The 25,969-nt window shown below is 44.9% G+C and overlaps 1 protein-coding gene across 3 annotated transcripts in view; it reads right to left on the reverse strand.

Annotated features, from left to right (window-relative positions):
• The window catches only part of LOC126101111 (choline/ethanolamine kinase), a 200,436-nt gene that overhangs the window by 72,356 nt on the left and 102,111 nt on the right, over positions 1-25,969 (reverse strand). For all 3 annotated transcript variants that reach the window (XM_049911788.1, XM_049911787.1, XM_049911789.1), the window contains exon 2: positions 10,924-11,036. In XM_049911788.1, the coding sequence (XP_049767745.1) occupies positions 10,924-11,036 (113 nt within the window). The remainder of the gene's footprint in view (positions 1-10,923; positions 11,037-25,969) is intronic.

Consider the following 25,969-nt stretch of genomic DNA (forward strand, 5'->3'; position numbering starts at 1 on the left):
TAAAAGCTCAGTATCATTCCAGGCAAAAATTAAGCACTAGACAACAGTAATTAACCGGGAGCACTTCATGGATCCGAACGCCTACCACTGAATAAAAGAGATGAACAAGAAGAACTGGAAAAGAAAGAAAGGAACACACTCAGAAAAATTTTAGGAGCTCAAAAGAACAAAGATAATATTTGGACGAAGAGAAGAAATGAATATCTATATGGAAAAATAGAAACAATCGCAGACACATTAAGAAAGAGGAGATTAAAATATTACGGTCACATGTACAGAATTATTGAAAACAGGCTAAACGAAGAAAATCATTTCCAAATAAAATAAAAAAAACACGCGATGGCTGGAAGAGACAAGAAAGGACTTGAGAAAACTTAACATCGAAGAAACACCATACATGATGGGGAAAGTTGCAGGTTACTGATCAATACAGCAAAATTTCCTGTCCAACAACAAAATTCACAAGCTAGGACGGTGGTGTCAAATGAACAGTCAGGCCATCAGCCAACGCATGAAGAAGTTCTGGGATGATAAAAGGAAAAAGATTGTACCTTTTTGTCTTAGGTCGGTCTATAACTAGCCAAATTCTGTAATAAAATAATAAAGGATCTTATTCTGTATCAACACCTACGTCTTCACCAGGAAACGGAATACAACGAGCCCAATGTTTCTGCCTCGCCGGAAGTGTATGCTGGAGGTCTTTCTTTGTTAAGAGGTTTGGTATTCTCTGGATGCCGCTTCATTTTCCTCCACTGTATCAAATCTTTACCTCTTCGGATTCATTTTCCTCCCGGGAAAAAGGGAGAAGCCACCAGGAGCTAAGTCTCGCAAGAACAGGGGGTGCGGAGGAACCTTCTTCCTCGGTTCACTCAAAAAATTCTTGGATAATGACGGCCCTGTGCGATTGTGCATTGTGATGGTGTACTCTGTCGTTGGTTTGCCACTTCTACAGGCGTTCTCCTCCTGTTCTCACGCAAAAGTCAGAGCACCGCCATAAAACTGATTGTTTATGACATAAATAGGAAGGACGAGGTATCCATGACCAGTCTCGTGATTAAAACAAATAACAAAAACTTATCAAAATGAACTTAATGTTATTTTTGACATGTCGGGCTTATTTTGTCCTAGGTGAACGACTCTTCCATTGTGATGATTGCTGTTTCTGGATCATAGCCATAAATCCAACTTTTGCCAGTAGTTACAGCCTTTTAAAGGAAATTTGGATCGTCTTGAAGCAGGTGTTTAAGTACTCTGCAGGCTTCCACGTGATGTTGCTTCTGATCGTCTTGAAGCATGCGTGATACATACTCCGAGGCAATCGTCATGTTAAATTTTTCTGACGAAAGCATTCACATGTTGCAGCAGTCTACTATCTTGCAGAAACGGGTCCCTCACTCTCTGTACATTTCCTCATTTGATGTCAGTTGATAGGAATCGTCATAATCCCTGTATGTTCACCCATTTTTGGACGCTTATTCCAATTTTAAGTCCGTGCCTGACCTAAAGTGTTCTCTCCTTAAGCTTACTTCAACATTTGGTGCGTTTTTTCAGCTGTTTTCCCAAGTTAAAAACGACACTTTGTATGGACACGTTGCTTTTCCATGTGAAGCCATTACAAAGCAGGAAATTCACGGAAACAACAACGGAATTATGTTTGCCAAGAGTTAACCAAAGCACTCTAGCTCGCAGCCACTTGGCACACTGATATCAGAAGGACGTGTGAGTACACTCCTAATGATACCTCGGTGTATGTTTAAAATTTGCGCGCAAAATTCATATTTTGTGTACTTCTGGATACTACCTCGTATTGTCGAGCCAGACATAGTCAGGTGACTAGCAGCTTAGCTGGGCTAGAGAGGAAGTCTATTGTGGAATCCGCCGGGAAACATTTATGAAAATCACGGAATATATAAATCAGGATGGCCTGACACGAATTTGAAACTTGCTCCTACACAATACGAATCCAGCTAATGTAACTCTGCGCCACCACTATTAGAGGGCGTTATTTTCAGGGCGTCAGCTACGGTTTAACGCAGAGTTCTATACATAGCAAAGTCGCCAGTTAACACGTCTGAGCTTACGCGAAAATCTTCACGAGTCGTTTACTATGATGGGCATGTTCGGGAACCCTTTCAGCACGCGTAACAATGGAGACCCCTCTGATGTTGCTATCGACTGTAGGATCTTACAGTACATTTCACTCACCAGATTTATTTCATCACTACGTGCCACGCATAATTTTCACCTTATGACGAAGACACGTGTTCTCAACCGCATCAACTCGACCGGTATTTCTAGTAGTTCAGTAACTGCTGCACCTGAGGAAATAAAATTAATAAAAAGACGCATTACAGCTGATGATATTCTCAGTAAAAGCGCTGTGGAAAGCACTCCATATAAGGAGCGTACTACGCTGCTTGCAGTGTTGTTCTTGAGTGCCAACAGTCGGCACTTGAGATAAGTACGTTGAGTAGAAGCACCAAAGGCCGCAGCAGCTGAGATGCCGTTGGCGAGATTACGTGGCGGTCAGCAACCGCCCGGTACACAGGTGCGATGTATTTTTCGAGTGTTTTCAAGCAGCCATTTGACACGTGGCGATGACTGCATTCCTCGAACGATACCTAACTTTCTAAGATAACTGAGCATCAAGATTGAACTTATCGCGCGAATTCAGGCCCAAGGTCTCGACTACAAACTGCGCTTTTCCAAAGCAAAACCCAACGTACAGCGCGAACACTGACGAAAAGACACTCTCCGACTGCACCGTCTGCTGTAAGACATCCGGTCACGACAGTATGGGACCATCAATCCAGAAATGGCTAACTGTTCAGTGAAAGTGAAAGACTGTGTCGCTCTGGTCACAGCGAAGGCGTTCCGGACTTTCTCAGAGTTGGATGTTCCTTGTTATCGCGTTCGGAATTAGTTTGCAGAAAATTTTCCTGGACTGAACCAAAGGTACTAGCCCTTGCAGGTAGCCTGCGTCAGGAAATGAAAAACCATTGGGGCAATGCGACTGTAATACATTATAACAAGATATGAAACCTCGTCGCCCAGTATTATTACTTACCTGATGAAGCATTGCTTCAACATTTTACAATAAGTCGTGATCTCGAATCCAGAAAAGTTTTTACGGAAACACTGTACTATTTTTTTTTCGGAGACCCTAAAACGAAAACCAACGCCTTATGCAAAAACGATTACTTGTAATATTCAGAGAAGAATACGCAACTAGTATGTTGCGACCTCTAATACACGTTTCATTTGACGGTCACGACGGAAATATTAGTTATATTCGGACCGACGGTGAGGCGCGCAGGCATCCAACCTCTGGTAGTAAGATGAGGTACGAGTGGTACTAGTATTGTATCGCCGTAGAGTGCCAACGTACTAGAGCGGACATGTTTAAATGTGTTGTTAGCTCCTTGCTACTAACAAAGAGGAAGAAACAAAGAAATCACCTCAACATTCCTGCCGCTACCCTACAGTGGTTTAGACAAACCTGAATCGGGATGGGAACACGCTATTTGAAACAATCTCTGATGAACGCCAGGTCTACAAGCATCACAGTCTCGAGCCACAGCTAATGGGCAGCGCATAGGATACCTAGCCACGAGTTTTATCCTCTGTGTTTTCTACTGGACAGCAGTTTCCGACAGTTACCATTTCTGTCCTCTACTCGTCTTCGAGAAGAGGCAGCAGTTTTAAGTTTTTACGGTGGCAACAACTTCACATTTTCTGGCATCTCATTATGAAGTTGTTGAAGGACTTGCCGATCATTCAACAGATAAACTTACTGAATGAAATTTTCACTCTACAGGGGAGTGTGCGCTGATATGAAACTTCCTAGCAGATTAAAACTGTGTGCCGGACCGAGACTCGAACTCGCGACCTTTTGCCTTTCGCGGGCAAGTGCTCTACCGACTGAGCTACCCAAGCACGACTCACGCCCCGTCCTCACAGCCTTATTTCTGCCAGTACCTCGTCTCCTACCTTCCAAACTTCACAGAAGCTCTCCTGCGAACCTTGCAGAACTAGCACTCCTGGAAGAAAGGATATTGCGGAGACATGGCTTAGTCGGTAGAGCACTTGCCCGCGAAAGGCAAAAGGTCCCGAGTTCGAGTCTCGGTCCGGCACACAGTTTTAATCTGCCAGTAAGTTTCAGATACACTTACACTCTGCGAAAATGTTCAAATCAGTTGATGCAAATGCAGTACTAAAAGTGATCTGGAGTGAAAAGAGAAGGAAAGTGGAAAATTGTATCTTCATTTATTGTGCAGAAAGGAATGATAAACTCAAAACTATTACTTAAAGAAAGATTAACGAAGTAAAGAAAACTTCAAAAGGGAACTGCAGGGTTGTAAATATGCCATGTGGATAAGAGTGAGCTGCAATGAAGTGACCGTCTCTTGCATGCTGTGTGTGTTCCGAAATGGCGTGCACGTTGCGTCGCGATATTTTCGTTATCACTTTTTAAACGTTAACTAAACAATCAAAGTGAAGCTGGTTGTGCATCTTCCAAATTGTGGCGCAATTTCGGTCAAGGGTCCAGCTGCAACAAGGAGGGCTGGTGGTGATGGTGGTGGTGGGCACCCACAGATGCAATAGGCCGTGTGTGAAAGCAATAGTCTGCTACTACTGGTGCTGTTGGTTTCGCGCCTAAATGTGTTTTGCCCACACAGAGTTGATTAACATTTTACTGCACGTGTTTTGATAGTTTCTTTTTAGTATTCATTACAGCCGACGGCAAAATGTCAAATGTTACACCAACATACTACAGCTAAGGAACTTATCGTCGATGCCGAGCGTATCACACACGAACACAAGCTCAGATTGGTGTAGGAAATCGGCTACGCCCTTTCCTAGGGTTCATCCCAGCATTCACATTAACTGATTTACGGGAATCGTAAACGTGGATGGCTGGACGGGATTTGAACCGCCATGCTCTCGCCATTTCGCTCGGTACTTTACCAGCTGAAGAGAAGCTGAAGTGATGGGTAGGCCGTGAAGTGCACACCAGCGGCCGAACACGTCTATTAAGTTAACGGATACGCACCTCTTAAATGAACCATGAAGCGCCGCAATCTTAAGAAAGAAGTGGGCGACCTATAAGACTTCGGTAAAAACGTTTTACATCGCACAGCGTTCGCTACGTGTTCTAAAGGCGAATACTCTTAAAAAATTTCTCGTATGGTATTTCACAGCAGTCTGTCAACGTTACGATTATTAAAAGGCATGTACTGTAGGTATTCTAAAACAACCGATAAGACTATTTAGCTAGGGGGAGAAGGCGTGCGCCATGGTTGCAACAACGAACGCAAAAGATCCGACAAAATCGAACACGGCGAATAATAAATATTATATTGACGAAACATGTCTGAACCAAAACTACACACGCCTGATCTGGTGGAAAATAGGCGACGAGTTTGATAGTCTGAATTCAACTGCATTGTTATCGTCTTAGGTCGTCCATCAATTTGGTAATTTTCCTGACCGAAAATAATTTCCGAGTTTATTGCTTCGTTGCGATGGTTCTGTCGTGACGGCAAAAAGTAGACACTGCAAAAGCAGTACTATACTTTTCACTAGAAGAGCAGCATTTTCGCTGAAATGACGAAACAATATTCAATACACTCTGCAAACCACGCTACTGAGTGTGGCAGAGGGTACTTTGTATACCAGTGACACTTCCGCCCCTCCCTGTTCCAGTCGAGAATTATCCGCGAGGAGAACAATTGTAGATACGCCCACGTGTCAACTCTAACCTCTGTAACCTTATTTCGTGGTCTTGTCGCGACATATACGTAGCACGAAGTAATGTAATGATTGACCTTTTCGAGGAACGTACGCTCTCAGAACTAACATATGCCACACCGTGAAGCACGACGCCTCTCCTGTAGCGTCTGCGACTGGAACTGGATGAGCGCTTACTACGTGTACCTGTGACGAAACGCACTACCCTCCTTTGGATCTCTTCCACCAATCATATGTGGTAGCAGTCTGAGATTTACAAGCAACAAATACTCAAGTACTAGCCAAAAGAGGGTTTTGTAAGCTACCTCCTTTTCCTGAAAATTCTTCCAACGAATCTCAGTGTGGCATTTGCCTCACCTGCGATTACTTTTATGTAGTCATCCCACTTTAACTGGGTCTCTTCGCACACTACGGGGTGTGTAACAGACCTGACTATTTCCACTGATTATCAGGCATTCGTGTAATCGTACAAGAACGTGTTGGTTGGTTGGTTTCAGGGGAGGGGACCAGACAGCGAAGTTACGGGTCCACCGGGTACGGGTAGGTTGGGGAAGGAAGTCGGCCGTGCCCTTCCAAAGGAACCATCTAGGCATTTTCCTAAAGTGATTTAGGGAAATCACGGAAAACCTAAATCAGGATGGCCGGACTTGGGTTTGAACCGTCGCCCTCCCGAATGCGAGTCCAGTGTGCTAACGACTGCGTCACTTCGCTCGGTACAATAACGTGTCTTTCTGCCTACGTATGACCGATACGTTCCATTTGTTGATGTACAGGATCACGTGCCACGCTCTGCAACGAGTGCTGATGCTTGCCACACCAACTTTGTTCAAAAATGGTTCAACTGGCTCTGAGCACTATGGGACTTAATGTCTGAGGTCATCAGTCCCCTAGAACTTAGAACTACTTAAACCTAACTAACCTAAGGACATCACACACATCGATGCCCGAGGCAGGATTCCAACCTGCGACCAGAGCGGTCGCGCGGTTCCGGACTGAAGCGCCTAGAACCGCTCGGCCACAGCGGCCGGCGCCAACTTTGTCTGTAGTGCCTATATGGCAGCTCGCAAGGGCAAAACGGCGACGTTGTAAAGTATTCTCCGTTTCTAGCACACCTCTCTTACTTCCACACAACTAGTGAAATGTGACTCCTATCCAGCAAGCTACAAATCCGTTACAGAACCGACTGCAACCAAATGCTTAGATATGTTTTTACATAGGCAGCGGTTCAGCAGAAGCCTTACCGCTGACATGAGCGAGGAACTAAGAAATCTGAACTCCATCTTATCAAAGCTAACACCCTGGTTAACTCTAGGGATGCACAGTTAATTATATGTCATCGATATTTCTATCACCCCATTTAATTTTACTTAATCGATTATCCCTACGATTAAATATTACTTCAATTTTTCGTTTTTTTTGTTTGTTTTAAAATCCACTGTTTGTTAAGTTGCGGTCTATAGCTTGATTACAAAAAGAAGCCCGATTGTTAGGGCTCGTCGTGTAACGTTGGCGCAAGTCGCAAAATTTCCTGTCGGCTGTGTTCTGTTTATGATTGGTGCCGCCACTGGCGATCCGACAGTAATGGCTCTTTAATAGAATGTCGGAGTGTTGCGTGAGATAGCTCAAAAATTAATAACGCAACAAACGCGTTTGAGCATGAACGTCTCCATGATATGCTTTCACCAACTTTGTTACCAATGTCGAAATTTATACTATAGCTGCTGGCGGATATGAATCACGCGAACCCGCGAGTTGCCAGTACTGGCCCGAATTAAGTAAATATTTCCCCTTTTCCCGTCCCCTCACCAACACAGCGGGAATTCCGTTCCTCCTCTGCTCCCCAAGCGCCTATGGGCATCTATTATTGTATCCATTTCCAAAATTACTGCATTTCGTGTAGATAACCAAGTTAAAATTATAGAACCAAAGAAACCAGTTCTAGTACGAAAAATATGACGAAGGTTTATGTAAATCTAAGCTGTCTTTGAAAACCATGAAATATGAGAAACAGAGCAAATCTGACTTATCACTTGGAAATTAACCACGTGTCTTTTAAAGAACCTTGAAGTACTCTGGCAGCCTAAATTGAATTTGTGCACTGAGGTGACAAAAGTCACGGGATGGCGACACGCACTTATACAAATGGCATAGTATCGCGTACACAAGTAAACAAGGGCCGTCCATTGACGGACGTGAATTTGTACTCAGGTGATTCATGTAAAAAGGTGTTCGAAGTGATTATGGCCTCACGACGGGAACTAACGGACTGAACGCGGAATAGTAGTTGGAGCTAGACGCATAGGACATTTCATTTCGGAAATCGTCAGGGAAGTCAACACTGTCAAGAGTGTGCCGAGAATACCAAGTTTCAGGCATTACTTCTCAGCGCGACAACGCATTAGCCGACGCGCTTCACTTAAAGACCGAAGTCAGCGGAGTTGCATAGAGTTGTCAGTGCTAATAGGCAAGCATCACTGCGTAAAATAGCCGCAGAAATTAATGTCGCATGTTTGACAGACGTATCCGTCACGACAGTGCGGCGAGATCTGGAGTTAACGGGCTATGGCAGCAGACGACCGACGCGCGTGCCTTTGCTAACAGCCTCCCTGTCTCGTGACCATATCGGTTGGACCCTAGACGACTGGAAAACAATGGCCTCGTCAGATGAATCCTTATTTCAGTTGGTAAGAGCTTACAGTAGGGTCGAGTGGGGCGCAGACACACTAGCCCAGGTGGCTCCATAATAGTTTGGACTGTGTTTACATGGAATGGATTGGGTCCTTTAGTCCGATTGAACCGGTCATTGACTGGAAATGGTTATCATTGGCTACCTGAAGACCACTTTCAGCCATTCATGAACTTCATGTTCCCAAACAAGGATGGAATATTTTTGGATAGCAAAGCGCCATGTCAGAACATTTTGGACAATTCGAGCGAATGATTTAGCCACCCAAATCGCCCGACATAAATCCATTCCAACATTTATGAGAAATAATCGAGAGGTCAGTACGTGCCAAAAATCCAACACCTGCAACAGTTTCACAGTTATGGACGGCTATAGAGGCATGGCTCAATATTTCTGTGGTGTCACCGCCAGACACCACACTTGCTAGGTGGTAGCCTTTAAATCGGCCGCGGTCCGTTAGTATACGTCGGACCCGCGTGTCGCCACTATCAGTGATTGCAGACCGAGCGCCGCCACACGGCAGGTCTAGAGAGACTTCCTAGCACTCGCCCCAGTTGTACGACCGACTTTGCTAGCGATGGTTCTCTGACAAAATACGCTCTCATTTGCCGAGACGATAGTTAGCATAGCCTTCAGCTACGTCATTTGGTACGACCTAGCAAGGCGCCATTACCAGTTACTATTGATACTGAGTCATGTACAGTCAAGGGCGACGCTCATCATTAATGGATTAAAGTTAAGTATTCCACCTGCTACGTCCGTTTTTCTGAAGTCTAAATTCCTTGTCCTGTTCCAGACCTCACGCCAGCCTGCGTGAGCTAAAACGCAGTACCCGGTGTTGGCTCTCCTGCCAACCCACAACAATTTCTACAGGGAACTTGCAACTACTTGTTGAGTCCATGACACGCTGAGTTACTGTATTGCACCGAGCGAAAGAAGGACCGACACGATAGACTATAAGAAAATATGCTACGACTTGTCACCCCAGTGTCTGTTTCTGCTAAAAACAAAACATAAAAATGAAAATCACGTGTTTCATAAAACCGAGCAATGGTTGTTAGTTACAAAAATAGCAAATCAAAAAACAATAGAAATTATGAATTTGTGATTTCTGTCAAATGAAAGAAAAAATTATCAAATTCGTTTTCACATCTTCGATGCAGGTAGAAGCTGAGCAGAGACCACTACAATCACTGTTACGAAACAAAGTCGCAAAGAAGAAGACGCAGTGTGTTCTGTGGTATCAAGAGACAAAAATCTCCAACTACCGAAGTCCAGCCGATATGGTCACGGGACAGGGAGAGGCGCTGCAGGCGATGTGGTGCTGTTAGCGAAGGCTCCCATTCGAAAACAATGCAGAAGAGAAGTACATGATAGGAGTATTGTTACGTGGTACATGAAGTTTAAACAGACCGGTAACGTGTTATCTTTCGTGAATAGTGAACAGTGCCAGAGATGAGAAACGGCTCTCTTACAAAGCTCTTTTCAAATCAACTCTATGTCAATCTAGTAAATTTGTGATCCCTAGGACCACAGTGCGAAGAATTCTACACCTGCGTACACATTAAGTCCATATAAGGCATGCGCTACAACCAGATAAAGCCTTTTTCAGATGAGGCTGCTTTTTACGTATCACGTAAAATTAATAAGCACAATGTGAGGATACAGGGTTCGGGAAGTCCGTACGTCACCTTAGAATACGCTGAGGATTCCACTACAATGGATATTTGGTGCAGTCTAAGCACAACATAATCATTGGCCCTTTCTTTTTTGTTGAAAAATTTGTAATAGCGAACACCCATCTGGACATGGTGGAACAGTTTGCGGATCCGCAACTGAGAGACTTGCAACCTGATGTGTTTTTCCAACGAGATGGTGTACCATCACTTTTGTGATTGCAGGTTAGAAGTTTTTTAAATGAAACATATCCTGATAGGTGGTTTGAGCATGATGGTGCCACTGCCTGGACTGCAAGGTCGCCATGGTTTACGCTATCTAAGTACCTTATGTCAGAACACTAAGAAAAAAGTTTGACAAATGCTGTTGCTGGTGTTATACATGGAATGTTGTCACACATATTGCGTGAAATCGAATATCGATTTTTCGAGCAACAAACGGCACACATGCTGAAGTTTATTCACATCCTAACGAAAACTTTGTCAGTAATTCTTTCATTTGTCATAAACCACAAATTCATAAGTTCTATAGTTTGATAATTGTAGGAAGACTTAAGGCCCACCCTGTTTAAGTGTGATAGCATCGCTGCATTTTTGTGGAATAAACATTTCTATCATAAAGAATTAATTTTAAGGGAATGCTTTATACAGCTAAAAATAAAGACGTGGCATTAACATTTAAGCGAATAGTTGATTATTTGGATACAATTTATCGATATGATTAACTGACTTATTTAAATAATAGACTTGTTCACACCCGCTCGTTCCTAGTTTTACTCTAATATTGCTACTGGAGAGCAGTCGACTGACCTGATCCTCTTCAGCTGGATGTCCTTGGAGGTGACTGTCTTCCAGGCGCCGTGCAGGTAGTCTCGGCAGATGCGCGCCGCCCGCTCTCGCATCTCGCTGCCCTCCACGTTCATCTGACAGAACAAAACAAAAATATCGTTCATTTCCATAGTTACGGTAACACAGAATTAACATCAAACTCTCGTTGTTGGACATCGAGAGAACGAACAATCAATACGATGCGTATTACTAACGTACGCCAGCGGTGTCCACATAAAACACGGATTTAGCTTTTACTGCGTGCACCAACATCGGAAAAACTGCTCCTGCCAACATATGGTGGAAGCAGCTTCTTTAAATTTGGTGGTCTGTCAGTTCTCATTACATTAATGATTTTTCGGTCAGCAAGCACGATGTTCATGGAGGGAAGCTGCGCGTGCAGTTTGTGCACTGTCCTGGCAAGAATTCTTAGCTGCACAGACAGAAGAACAGCTTCATCAACAGAACCACAAGCACACGTATAGGAAAACACGGAACCATACAACCACTAAAGGCGCTGCAATTAACTACGGCGAAATGCGTTTGGCAAAATGCAAATTGTATGTACAGTATTCAGTCGCGGGCAGACGGCTTTAAAACCTTTCATTCAGGACGACAGAGGTACGCCTTATAGTTCCTCGTATTTACAGTTTAACGTTGAAGTCATTAAAGGCGTTTGACTGTAGTAGTTTGTCATACAGGGCGACTTTGCAAAATGGGGCAAATTGTAGGAAATGATCACAGAAATGACGATGATCCGAAAAAGGTCATATGGGCTTACGGTCGAAAATGCGTTCAGAGGAAGGTACATCAACTTAAATGGGGAGGTAAAAGATCCTTGGCAGCGTAGGTTTCAATAATTGAAACCACACACGAGAAAATAACAGGCGAGTGGGAATATTCTGTCTCTACTAGTGTTTTAGTTCCACACACAAGATGGTAGTGATGTGGTAGCCACATCACCCTCCATACCACCAAAGGCATTCCACACGTAGGGCTAACTATTTTTCATAAACAAGACCACATTTTGAAACCATTTTAAACACAAAATAATATTAACTTGTCCTTCTTGGAACAGTTTGCTTCAGTCTATTTGCTACCCTACAGTACTTTGTGTTCAGCCCGTCGACATTTACTACTCGCATAAAAAAATTACGACGTACCTTCAGGAGTACTTAAAAACACGAGCGCACGCAGATGTACAGTAATTACATTAGCAACGCTGACGTTACAAAACAATTGTATAACATCTACTATCTCATTCCAAACAATATTGACACAGTTTAGGCCAAAATAAAGAAGGGTTATCAAGTATAGTATTAAAATCTTGAGATTACATAAAATAACGGCATATATAACATCTTATGGAAAACTTTGTAGCTCTCTCCACTTAATTGTAAAACTATAGGAAAGAATCCGATACACAGAAAATAAACACTATAAATGCCGCCTTGCCGCATCATTACTACACATAAATACCACCGGTCTATATGCCAAGTATACATACTATGAGGAGTCTTAAATCAGCTGGCTACAAATGAAGCACCACAGAACGAACCAAAACCAAAGATACATTTTGTCGTATACTATCTTAGTGTAATATCAAAACAAATGTCGGGGTGCGTAATTACTTCTTACTTCAAACATTAAAAACTTACTTTACGAATTGCAAAAAGAAATATTATTTACTACACTCAAGTTTCGTAGATCCTCATAGCCGGATTCCATGTGGCAGTACCACGTGGAAATTACTAACATGCAGAAGACAACACAGACACACAAAATGTGCCTCCTGCATTTGAAACGCACACATAAGAAGCCCATTTCAGAAACATTACACGGCTGCAACGACTACACGGAGCAGCGACTTCCATCAAGGAACGACGACGAAATGCCTTGCCAAGCTCCAAGAATCGGTGCACATTGAAGTTGCTGAGCGATTTCGATATATATCGAGCGGTCGATTCTCGATATGTTGACAAGAGACACGACAAAAGACGAACGTATTGGAAACGCATATATTTTATGGTGTTGAACATCACGACGAGAACCGGTCACTACATAGGTGTAACAGTTTTGTTTAATTAATGCAAGCTTAATGAGAAAGCTACAATTTACATTTCCTACGAATGTGTTATAATACGAGTATCTGGTTATGCAGGTTGACGTAACTGTGACCCAAACGATCAGCAATTATAATGTTTGTAAGAAACTTTTGCGTGATGTCGATAACAAACTTCTAAGCATATTTCCGTCTCTGTCTACCTGTAACTTCGCCGTTCAGTTTCCGTTAATGAAACAGAACTGTTACACCCATATAGTGACAGGTTCTCGAGGTACGTTGTAATATTCAATAACAGACCTCTAAGCATGTTGGGTCTACGTCTATGGCAAATAAAATAGAGCTTGTACTTACGCAGGTTGCAAATTCTGGATCTCAGCAACTGTGGAGAGTTAGACTGCTACCAGTTACTCCTCACTACGCGCAAAAAACGAATTCTGCTTTGTGTCAAGCCACAGTCCGAGAGTAAACGTCACTGCCTATTTGTAGCGAGAAGTTACATCTCGGAATCAGTAAGTCCACGACCTCGATTAGGTACAGTCACGCAATATCCATTCAAATTTAAAACTTTTTTCACGCGCAAGTCGTAGTAGGTATGACTCTGCCTGAAATAATATGAATTACAAAAATTCCCCCAATGTCTATTAAGCCTTTCATACATCAAAATGTTAAGATTTGCATTGGCTTCTTTTAATAGAAACCATAAATGGTAACATTTAACGCCATGTCCGTACATTAACGTTGCCAAATTCATGTAATCATCGTAAAAATGATGGTGGTAAAAATGATACATTTAATGCGGCATGAGCAATATTGGAAATAAGTCCATAAAGCACAGCCAACAAAAGTTTGACTTATAACTTTTCCTTTTCAATTGCATCAAATAAGAAATTGAACACTGACGGACGCATGACACGATTCAAGTCGCCGATAAAAAATTTTAAACTTTTAACCTCATTTCAAATGTTCCCAAATATTTGTGACAAACAATATAAACGTCACAGCTTCGGAATAAAGGAGTGAAATATTTGTAACCACCAGCATCTTATGTCATATCGTTCTCTGCTAGTACAGTGTATTCATATGAAGTTGAACATTGACAAATTTATTCTTTAACATAACGACGTTTGAGGAAAAGTGGGAGAGTCTCACAGGACACACATTGCCCAGATAGTCGCAGGTTCTGGAAATACAGAAAGTGATATATGTGCAACTGATCCCGATCTCCCGTCTTTCTTTATAGACTATTTGAGAGACTTCCACATATGCTCGATATTCTGCGCGTATACAGAAGGCTCATCACATACTACAAATTCTACGGAATGATTCACAAAATCGTGATCAATATTTTTCTTCTTTAAAGCTCGATATGACTTCCAAACCGTCAGCGATGACCTTCGTATCGAGTAATTGCATTTGCGCCACCACAACGCTTGCAATTTTTCCCCCTTTGAATACATAAGCAACGTAAGACATTTCCTAGAGTCCCGCTAGAGCCCTTTAAAAACCCGGATGTGCTCTTTTACATTTCTGAGGTTTCGCCCTCTTCCGTACTTACGTGTAGCAATGTAAGATTCATCATCTTCCGCCACATTATTCTGACCGCCAATCGGAACACTGTCATTAGTCAACATAGCAGGCTTCTCCACAAAACCCATAATAATCTTAAACGGTATTCACTGACATGTCAGATTCCACCGCAGCCTCCTCCAAAACGCAGTTTCTCAGTTTCTTATACAACACGCAAAAACTATGATGCTTTGCTGAATACTTAATTTAGCATCTTGAAACCAGGTGTTGGCACGTATGTTAAATTTTCTCCTGTATTTTTTACACGATAAGGATAATTAAGTATGACTTCTCACCTTGCACAGGGTAACAATTTGCGGCGCCAAAATGCGCAATTTCTCGCATTGTGGCTAGGAAGGTGTCCACACTCCCAACAAAATTCCAAATATTTCGTTGTATCGTTCAAACGTGTAACCGACTCCTTCCGCGTAAGAAAATACGACACATTCATCCCGCTAGCCTCACCTGGTACATCTACCTTTTTCGAGAAATATTTTAGTGTTCTCAGCCGACTTTCTACACTCGAAGTCCGCATTTCCCGCTTCGAGACTCGACAGAGCGGAACGTTCGATATGTATCGCTCGCAATGGGTCTGTTACTTCGATGTGCACGAATTCTTGTAAATTATCAATGCCATATCAGAAAACGCAAGCAGAGCCTTTAGATAGTATCAGTATTGCAGCAAACAATGATAAATTGATGCAAGCAGCGCTCCTAGATATTCACCTTGAATTGCGGCTCCTATTTCATCCAATACATAACAAAGATGTATCAATGTATTTCCTCCTGCGATGGAAACAAAGCACTGTGAACTTTAACGACCAATTCGAGTAATCGAATGCTGAGCGTTAAGTTTTTCCTTCCACAAACCATATACTATCTTCTGAAATCAGCGTTTCTAGCCCTAGCATTGTTCACGAATTAAGTTCACGGTAAATAAAAATGTTTTACTGGTCCGCTTGCTGTGAAATGTTTTCTAATTTAGAAAGTGTTCGCATTCGCAATTTTTTTGATCACTCGGCATCGGCAGAAATGTAACCATTTCAGTCGCTCGAAAACGAGAAAAAAAGTGTACACTGACATGCTGATATTACATCATCGTCGTCGTTTTGGCCCTACTGAGTTATGTTATTTTAAACAAACGGTATTTTCAGAGTTCCATTATACCTCTTCTTCATGGCCACATTTATTTGTTTATTACTTTCAGTCTCTCAGAACGCACTATTTTTTTTCTACCGTCACGCCACATTGTTCTGGTCTTCTATGTTTTTTCTTGTGATGACAGGTGTACAGCTGTGAAAATTATGTGTAATAATTTCTCTCTCTGGTGTATAAAGTTGTGTTATACCTGCTTCCTTCGGGTCTTTTACTGCGGCTTTCTATATTACTGTTTTAATTTTAAATTTACTGCGGCGTTATTACAATTCAGTCTGTAGCATTCCCCAGTGTCTATAAGCCAACAAAATCAAAGTCTTAAAGGGAAAGAGATTCTACTGCATCTCCCAGTCGATTAATAAATATATATTTTACTTCCGAATCGTCCTAGCATATATACAAATCACAGAGAAAACCACGTAAGTACACTACCTAAAATCATACAACTTTATTTTTACTAACTCAAACACATATTCGAACTTGGAAGAAAAAGTTTCCCAATATTTTGTAACGAAGAACAATATTTCAGTACACTTGTTTTCAACGTCACTTTTTCCGTAAATTCAATCTAGACGAAACGAAGCTCAATTGAGTAGATCCACGATCGTAAATGATGGATGTTTACTTTAAAGGCGTGATCTAAATTTTCAAAAGAGCCGTATTAGTGTTATCAGCGATTCCAAGTGAAAGTTGAGTGTAATCTTAGATCTGTTACCAGCGACAATGGGGTACATACGATGTACATCTGTATCACCGCTGACAACTGTGTCGACTGGGGTCTGAGAGTTTTCAACCAGTGTGTCTTTCACATTTTCGTAAATGGTGAATACTGGGTACATTCGTTTCGGGATTTGAGAGATAGTGATTACACTCGTAGGAAAGTTTAACACTAATTTGGCGCGTCACAACAATGAGCAGTTGACGGCCTTGCGGACGTATTATGCCGCGCCATCGCGCTACAATAACGTCTGACCTCATAAATGTATTTCAGGAGGCAAATGGCACGACAGACTGAAGATTCTGTGTTGACCCCTTTCCCAATCCATAATGATGTATTCACAGTTGTAAAGTTGCACTGGCGTTTCCACAGTCGTGGCACGGCCAGTGGCCGGAATACTGCATGTCAATGAACTCCCGGCCAAGTCACGACCCGATCAATGTTTGATAAAGTCCAGTGAGAAGAGTGTGGAGATATTTCTTCCAAGTCTTTAGCTTTAAAATTTCCGCTCAGCAGGGAGAAAGTTATGTTACTGCATGTACGACACTTCGTTATTAGAAAGTGACGAAAACACGAAGTAGTCGACCCGTGCTTACTCTTATTCGGTAACAAACGACGAGATTTTTGAACGATAAACAGCACTGTGGTCAGTTAGAAGTGGTTAAAGGAAATAAAAAGTAACAAATTCTGATTGTAGCTTTTGCAGTGTTGTTATTGCGTTTTTGTAATGGTTGGTAATGGGGTTCGGTGAAAAGGGAGAGTTAAAGCTAGTACCTGGAAACGCCCTACACTTCAGTGTAGCAATCAGGGGCCCCAGTGAATACCATAATCACATGAGAGAGCAGTAAAAGGTTGGATCGTACACACTCTGGCATAGTTTGTTGACCAGGAACATTGCAGGCAAAGTGATAGAATTGAAAATTCCTTCCGACGTCGGGATTCGACTAGGCGACGTATCAGGTCCAGTGTCTCTTAAACATGTAGTGGTTAGCAGCTGATGCTGAAACCGTATGGTCCCTGAAGATTAATGAAACATTTGTGGTGCAGAGATTTACATTTTTGGGAAGAATTTTTATGATGATCAAATAATCGAGCATCGTCTACACAGACATAATCTAATATCGTGTGAATATTGTACGACGACTGTAATTGTAGACGGCACGCGAGTAATGGCGACGTTCGGCATCATAATCTGATTTTCTTGTTGACTTCTTTGGGGATCTGATGGAGCAAAGATAAGAAACTGGTTCTAGCTTCCTAGGATTCCCTAAGTATTTAAACGATGTGGCGTGTTCCAGATGTTGGGCACTGAACTTATAATCGGACAGTATCGTATTCTTAATTTACTAATGTCATTATCGTGCATTTATTCACATATTAGGAGAACGACAATTCAGTAACCCAAATAGAAATACTAAGTCGCCCAGAATTTCCTTACGACCATGCACTGAAGGTACCTTCCTGGAGATAGCAGGATCGCCAGCTAATAATCATTGTTTACCTGATACTAACTGAAAAATCGTTTATGTGCGTATACGGAGAAAATTAGAAGTTGTGCTCAATCCCTTAGGTGGATTGAAACATCACAATGCTATAATAGACATTGTCCTGTTGGAAATAGTATGCCGTTGCCTTTCCCCCGACCTTTGAGCAAACTTACCGAACCAGTTATAAGGGGACCTACAATTTAACGCGGATCCTGATCCACAACACGGCGCGGCATTCTTCACAACAACAAACTTTAGGGGCCGTCACACGAGCATTCCTAAGCGCACGATTTAAGGTGAGCCACGCAGATCCGCGCGCAAGAATGCGCTTGCGAACGCAAACTCTTACGTGAGCCGCAGGTTGAATATGCCCCGTATCTCTGCCCGCAGGCGTGCGGCGTTGTCATGCGTACTATTGTGTTGTTCGCTCCCTCGCTGGTTTCTACGTTAGTTGCCTACAGTAAGCGGCGGGATAGTTGTGTTTTTTTTTTTTTTTTTTTTTTTTTGTGGTTTTAGGGCGCACAACTTCAATGGTCATTAGCGCCCTGACTACTCTAAAAATGCACCGCGAGCCACAAGTTGACAACAACAACTAAAAGGAAAAACACAATAAAAGACAGACTGACAGGCATAGGATTAAAAAACTTCATCAAATGTCCTTAGCAAGGTGTGTCAAATTGATAAAACAAAGAACACGAGCAGCTGCTCGTGGGTCATCCGCTAAAACGGCATCGAAAGTAATAGGCAGGTTAAGATCGAGGCGCAGTTGGTTAAGATCGGGACAGGACATTAAAATGTGTCTAATCGTCAGCAAGTGCCCACATGGGCAGAACGGCGCCGGCGCAGCCGTCAGCAGATGGCGATGGCTGAACCGGCAGTGTCCAATCCTTAACCTTGCTAAAACGACCTCCTCCCGCCGAGAAGGGCGTGAGGAGGACGTCCAAGCCACGGGAAGAGGTTTTAAGGCCCGAAGCTTGTTGTCGGTAAGTGCAGCCCAATCGGCATGCCACAGCGACACAACGCGCCGACAAATGACCCTGCTAAGATCGGACGAAGGGACACAACAAGAAGCTGTCCGAGGCTGGAGGACCGCAGCCTTGGCCGCGGCATCTGCAGCTTCGTTCCCAGGGATACCGACATGGCCGGGAACCCACATAAAGCTAACCGGCGGACCGACGTCCACCAGCCGCTGAAGGGAGCGTTGGATCCGGTGTACGAAAGGGTGAACCGGGTACGGATCACTGAGGCTCTGGATGGCGCTCAGGGAATCTGAGCAGATGACATAAGCAGAATGTCGGTGGCGGCAGATGTAAAGAACAGCCTGGTAGAGGGCAAAGAGCTCAGCTGTGAAGACCGAACAATGGTCATGGAGCCGGTATTGGAAACTTTGTGCCCCGACTATAAAGGAACACCCAACCCCGTCATTGGTCTTAGAGCCATCTGTATAAATCAAAGTCATGGTGATGAACTTCGAACGAAGTTCCAAAAAACGGGAGTGGTAGACCGAACTGGGGGTGACCTCTTTTGGGAGCGAGCTGAGGTCAAGGTGAACGCGGACCTGAGCCTGGAGCCAAGGTGGCGTGTGGCTCTCGCCCACTCGAAAGGTTGCAGGGAGTGAAAAATGAAGGTGTTGAAGGAGGCGACGAAAGCGAACTCCAGGGGGTAGCAGGGCAGAGACAGACAACCCGTATTGACGGTCGAGAGAGTCGTCAAAAAAGGAACGATAAGACGGATGGTCGGGCATTGACAGTAGCCGACAGGCATACCGACAAAGCAGTATATCGCGCCGGTAAGTGAGCGGCAATTCGCCAGCGTCAGCATGAAGACTCTCTACGGGACTGGTATAAAATGCTCCGATCGCAAGTCGTAAACCCCGATGTTGTATGGAGTTGAGGCGGCGTAAGATGGATGGCCGTGCAGAGGAGTATACAAAGCTCCCATAATCCAGCTTGGAGCGGACGATCGACCGATATAGACGAAGTAGGACGGTTCGATCCGCTCCCCACGACATACCACTGAGAACACGGAGGACATTTAAAGAACGGGTACAACGGGCGGCCAAATATGACACATGTGGAGACCAGCTAAGTTTCCTGTCAAAGGTAAGGCCTAAAAATTTGGTTGTCTCCACGATTGGGAGAGCAACGGGACCAAGTCGTAAGGACGGTGGGAGAAACTCTTTGTAGCGCCAGAAGTTAATATAGACCGTCTTCTCGGCAGAAAAACGGAAGCCATTGGCGACACTCCAGGAGTAAAGACGGTCAAGAGAACGCTGAAGACAGCGCTCCAGGACACGTGTACGCTGCGCGCTGCAATAGATGGTAAAATCGTCCACAAAAAGGGAGCCTGATACATCAGCTGGGAGGCAATCCATTATTGGATTGATCGCGATGGCGAACAGAGCGACGCTCAAAACTGAGCCCTGTGGCACCCCATTCTCCTGGCGAAAGGTGTCGGACAGGACAGAACCCACACGTACCCTGAACTGTCGATCCATTAAAAAGGAACGAATAAAAAGAGGGAGGCGACCGCGAAGGCCCCATGTATGCATGGTGCGGAGAATGCCCGCCCTCCAACAGGTGTCGTAAGCCTTCTCCAAATCAAAGAACACAGCCGCGGTCGGGCGCTTCCGCAAGAAGTTATTCATAATGAAGGTCGACAAGGTAACCAGATGGTCAACAGCAGAGCGGCGCCTACGAAATCCACATTGTACATTTGTAAGTAGGCGTCGAGACTCAAGCAGCCAAACCAATCGAGAGTTAACCATTCGCTCCATCACTTTACAGACACAGCTGGTAAGTGAGATAGGTCGATAACTGGAAGGCAAGTGCTTGTCCTTCCCCGGCTTAGGAATCGGGACAACAATAGACTCGCGCCAGCATGCGGGAACATGTCCCTCAATCCAGATGCGATTGTATGTACGAAGAAGAAAACCTTTACCCGCAGGAGAAAGGTTCTTCAGCATCTGAATATGAATAGAATCAGGCCCTGGAGCGGAGGACCGTGATCGGCCAAGTGCGGTTTCGAGTTCCCGCATGGTGAATGGGGCATTATAACTTTCACAATTCGAGGAGCAAAAGTCAGGTGGCCTAGCCTCCTCTGCCTGTTTGCGGGGGAGGAAGGCAGGGTGGTAATGAGCGGAGCTCGAAACCTCGGCGAAAAAGCGGCCGAAGGCATTGGAGACAGCCTCAGGGGCCACAAGGACTTCATTCGCGACCTTCAAGCCAGAAACTGGGGAGTGGACCTTAGTGCCAGATAGCCGGCGCAGGCTACCCCAGACAACAGAAGAAGGAGTAAAACTGTTGAAGGTGCTTGTGAAAGCAGCCCAGCTGGCTTTCTTGCTTTCGTTAATAATACGACGACACTGAGCACGTAATCGTTTGTAATTAATACAATTCGCCACTGTAGGGTGGCGTTTAAAGGTGCGTAAAGCACGTCGACGAGCACGTAAAGCGTCTCTACATGCTGCAGTCCACCAGGGGACCGGTACACGACGTGGAGAAGAAGTAGGGTGAGGGATGGAATATTCAGCAGCAGCGAGAATGACTTCCGTGAGGTGTGCGACCTGACGATCGCAGCTTGTGAAGGTTTGATCCTGAAAGGTCGCTCTGGAAGAAAAGAGCCCCCAGTCTGCCTTGGAGATGGTCCAACTAGAGGAGCACGGAGAGGGAGTATGCTGCAGGAGATGGATAACACACGGGAAGTGGTCGCTCGAATATGTATCAGCAAGTGCATACCACTCAAACCGGCGTGCAAGTTGGGGAGTACATATAGAGAGGTCTAAATGGGAATAGGTATGAGATGTGTCCGAAAGAAAAGTAGGGGCGCCAGTATTAAGGCAGACAAGATTGAGCTGGTTGAAAAGGTCTGCTAACAAGGAGCCCCTCGGGCAGGAGGCTGGAGAACCCCAAAGGGGATGGTGGGCATTGAAGTCTCCAGTTAACAAAAACGGTGCAGGTAGCTGAGCAATAAGTTGCATCATGTCTGCCCTGGTAACGGCAGATGACGATGGAGTGTAAACGGTACAAAAGGAAAACGTAAAAGTGGGGAGAGTAATGCGGATGGCAACTGCCTGCAGGCCGGTGTGCAACGTGATGGGATCGTAGTAAATATCATCCCGGACCAGCAACATAACCCCTCCATGAGCTGGGATACCTGCCACAGGGGGTAGGTCAAAACGCACAGAGGTGTAGTGTGCCAAAGCAATTTGATCGCATGGGCGTAGCTTCGTTTCCTGGAGGGCTACGACGAGCGGACGGCGCAAGCGGAGCAGCAACTTCAAGTCCTCTCGGTTGGAGCGAATGCTGCGAATATTCCAGTGAATAAGTGCCATCGTAAGAAAAGGAAGATGAGAGAAGGGGTCACCTCGAAGGCCGCTTAGGGCCTGGCTTCGAGCGAGCACTGCCGCCGCTATCAGTAGGCGGACAGTCATCGTCCATGGGGTCTATAGGGTCATCGGCCATCTCGGGAGGATGGCCGGGAGGGGGAGCTTCCTCCGCCGGTGAACGGCCAGATGTACGGCTACCGGCGGTGCGGCCAGGCGAAACGGATGACGGCCTGGGGCGGCAACCGCTGGGTGGCGCAGGAGAAGAGATGCGCCGTGGCGGGGAAGGAGAACTGTGCTTCCTATGCGCCTTTTTGGAAGGACGTTTGGTGGAAGTATCGGTCGAAGGCTGGGAGGTCGAGGGACGGAGGAAGTCTGCACGGGATGGTTCCTTCTTGAAGGACCGTGCATCTGACTTCGGTGTCTTCGACTTAGCAGAAGCTGAGGAAGTGGCTGGTGTCTGTGGTGTGATGGGAGGAAGAGGAGACGTCGACCGCGCGATCTTAGCACTGGCCGAACGAACGACCGTGGTGCTGAAGGTCAGATCGCATGTCTGGGTTGCGACCTCCCGGGTAGTCCGAGGAGAGGCGAGGACAGTACTATATTTCCCCGCTGGGAGCAGCGTGGGCTTCCTACTAGCCAATAGCTTGCGAGCAGCCGAGGTTGACACTTTCTCTTTGACACGAATTTCTTGGATGCAACGTTCGTCCTTATAGACAGGACAGTCGCGGGAGGATGCGGCATGGTCACCCTGACAGTTCACACAATGAGGAGACGGAGGTGGACAGTCACCCTCATGGGCATCCCTGCCACAAGTGACACATTTAGCCGCATTGGAACAAGACTGTCGAGTGTGATTGAAACGCTGACACTGGTAGCAGCGCGTAGGTGTCGGGACATAGGGGCGAACAGAAATAACCTCGTAGCCCGCCTTGATGCGCGATGGCAGCTTAACACTATCGAAGGTCAAGAAGAGTGTCCGGGTCGGTACAAGGTCGTTGTTGACCTTTTTCATGACCCGATGGACAGCCGTCACGCCCTGCTCAGCGAGGAAAGATTGAAGCTCCTCGTCAGTCAATCCGTCGAGGGAGCTAGTATACACTACACCACGAGACGAATTCAAAGTTCGGTGGGCCTCCACCCGGACAGGGAACGTGTACAGGAGGGTGGCCCGAAGCAGTTTTTGTGCCTGAAAGGCATTCTCAGTTTCTAGTAATAAGGTGCCGTTACGCAACCTGGTACAAGATTTGACAGATCCGGCTATGGCATCAACGCCCTTCTGAATAACAAAAGGGTTGACAGAGGAAAAATCCTTTCCGTCCTCAGTGCGAGAAACTACGAGGAACTGTGGGGCAGGCGGTAGTACTTTTGTCACTGTTGGCTGGTCACGTTTCCGTTTTTGGGTCGAAGTCGAAAGCGATGGAGTAGAATCCATTGCGGAGGAATCCCCCATGATTGCCAGCGTCTCCGATGGCGCGCTCCTTCCTTGTGGGGACCCTCTCAGAGGGCACTCCCGCCTTAGGTGAATGTTTACACCTCAGGTCACACCTCCCGAGAAACAGACGGAGGGACCAATCGGCATGGTCAGAAGGTATCAGCTCAGGCAATCACCCCTCCCCGGGCCTGGCCTTTACCAGGGGGTACGCGCGTGCCTTACATGTCTACCCAGGGCGGGGACTTACGCGTTACCCCGTCACCGGCTACGCGTGCGAACGCGTGGGTCGGCCTTCAGACACGCACAGGGAGGAAGGAAGAAGAGGAAAAAGAAGAGAGAGAGGGAGAAAGAGGACAGACTGTCTCAAACGCCGAGGCGGAGACCAGAGAAGGCAAGGAGAAGAAGGCAATGAGAAGGCAAGGAGAAGAAGGCAATGAGAAGGCAAGGAGAAAAAGGCAATGAGAAGGCAAGGAGAAAAAGGCAATGAGAAGGCAAGGAGAAAAAGGCAATGAGAAGGCAAGGAGAAAAAGGCAATGAGAAGGCAAGGAGAAAAAGGCAATGAGAAGGCAAGGAGAAAAAGGCAATGAGAAGGCAAGGAGAAAAAGGCAATGAGAAGGCAAGGAGAAAAAGGCAATGAGAAGGCAAGGAGAAAAAGGCAATGAGAAGGCAAGGAGAAAAAGGCAATGAGAAGGCAAGGAGAAAAAGGCAATGAGAAGGCAAGGAGAAAAAGGCAATGAGAAGGCAAGGAGAAAAAGGCAATGAGAAGGCAAGGAGAAGTCAAGGGAAAGAGTAAGGAAGACAGTGAGGTGGAGAAGAGCAAAGAAAGGGACCAACAAAAGGAAGGAAGAAACGAGAAGTTTAAAACCAAAAAGACCACGATTATAGGTCGTGAAGATCGTCCGTCTCCGGACGCAGGCGCTAACTACCCCCGTGAGGGGGATGGACTCCTTTTAGTCGCCTCTTACGACAGGCAGGAATACCTCGGGCCTATTCTAATCCCCGGACCCGCAGGGGGGGGGATAGTTGTGTGCTGTTTCGTAGATTATTATCAGTAACCTACACTACGCGACACCATCACGGCGGATTATCGTTGCTGAACCACGTGTTTTGAGGGAATTTGTAATACCTACAAAGAGCAACAGTGCTTGTGGAATGTGAGATCTAAACACTATGTAAATAAGAATTTAAAGACTGAAGCTTATGATGAATTAATTGCGTTTTACAAACCAGGTTTTCCTCGAAGCGAACCGTGATATTGTTTGAAAAAACTTACGACGCTTATTAACGACTTGCTTTTATTTACTTTCCTCCAAAAGCGCCCGAGGGGAAACGTTGACTACACCGACCGATTTGTATGACAATATATGCGTATAGTCAGGCTGTTACCAGCACCACTCCATGCTTCAGCACCTTTTTTCTCCATCGTCTGCTGTGTCTCACACTTCCATTCCAGTTCAAGGCACTATTTCCATCAACACATTTTAAGGCCAATTTCGTACCACGGAGTGGTAATGGTGGCGAGTTTTTTCACTCGTTTTAGAGCAATGATATCACCAAAAAACATTACTTGGATGTCTCTGAGAATTTTCTTCCGTGTAATTTTCAGCAAATTCTTACGTGAAAAATATTAATACAATAATTAATGGTGAGGCAATACTGACCCTACGAGTTATCTTAAATTATAGGTTAAGGAAAGGCAAACCTGCGTTACTAGCATTTGTAGACTTACAGAAAGCTTTTGACACTGTTAACTGGTATACTCTCTTTCAAATTTTGAAGGTGGCGGGGGTGAAATACAGGGGACGAAAGGCTATTTACAATTTGTACAGAAGCCAAATGGCAGCTATAAAAGTCGAGGGGCATGAAAGGGAAGCAGTGGTTGGGAAGGGAGTCAGACAGGGTTGTAGCATATCCCCAGTGTTATTCAATCTATATATTGAGCAAGCAGTAAAGGAAGCAAAAGAAAAATTTGGAGTAGGAATTAAAATTCAGGTCGAAGAAATAAAAACTGAGGTTTGCCGATGACATTGTAATTCTGTTAGGCACAACAAAGGACTTGGTATAGCAGTTGAACGGAATGAACAGTGTCTCGAAAGGAGGATATAAGATGAACATCAGCAAAAGAAAAACGAAGATAATGGAATGTAGTCAAATGAGATGATGCTGAGGGAATTAGATTAGGAAATGACACTTCAAGTAGGTGATTTTTGCTAAGGAAGCAAAATAACTGATGATGGTCGAAGTAGAGAGGATATAAAATGTAGACTGGCAATGGCAA

This window comes from Schistocerca cancellata, chromosome 9 (genome assembly GCF_023864275.1).
Source record: "Schistocerca cancellata isolate TAMUIC-IGC-003103 chromosome 9, iqSchCanc2.1, whole genome shotgun sequence".
Lineage (NCBI taxonomy): Eukaryota > Metazoa > Arthropoda > Insecta > Orthoptera > Acrididae > Schistocerca > Schistocerca cancellata.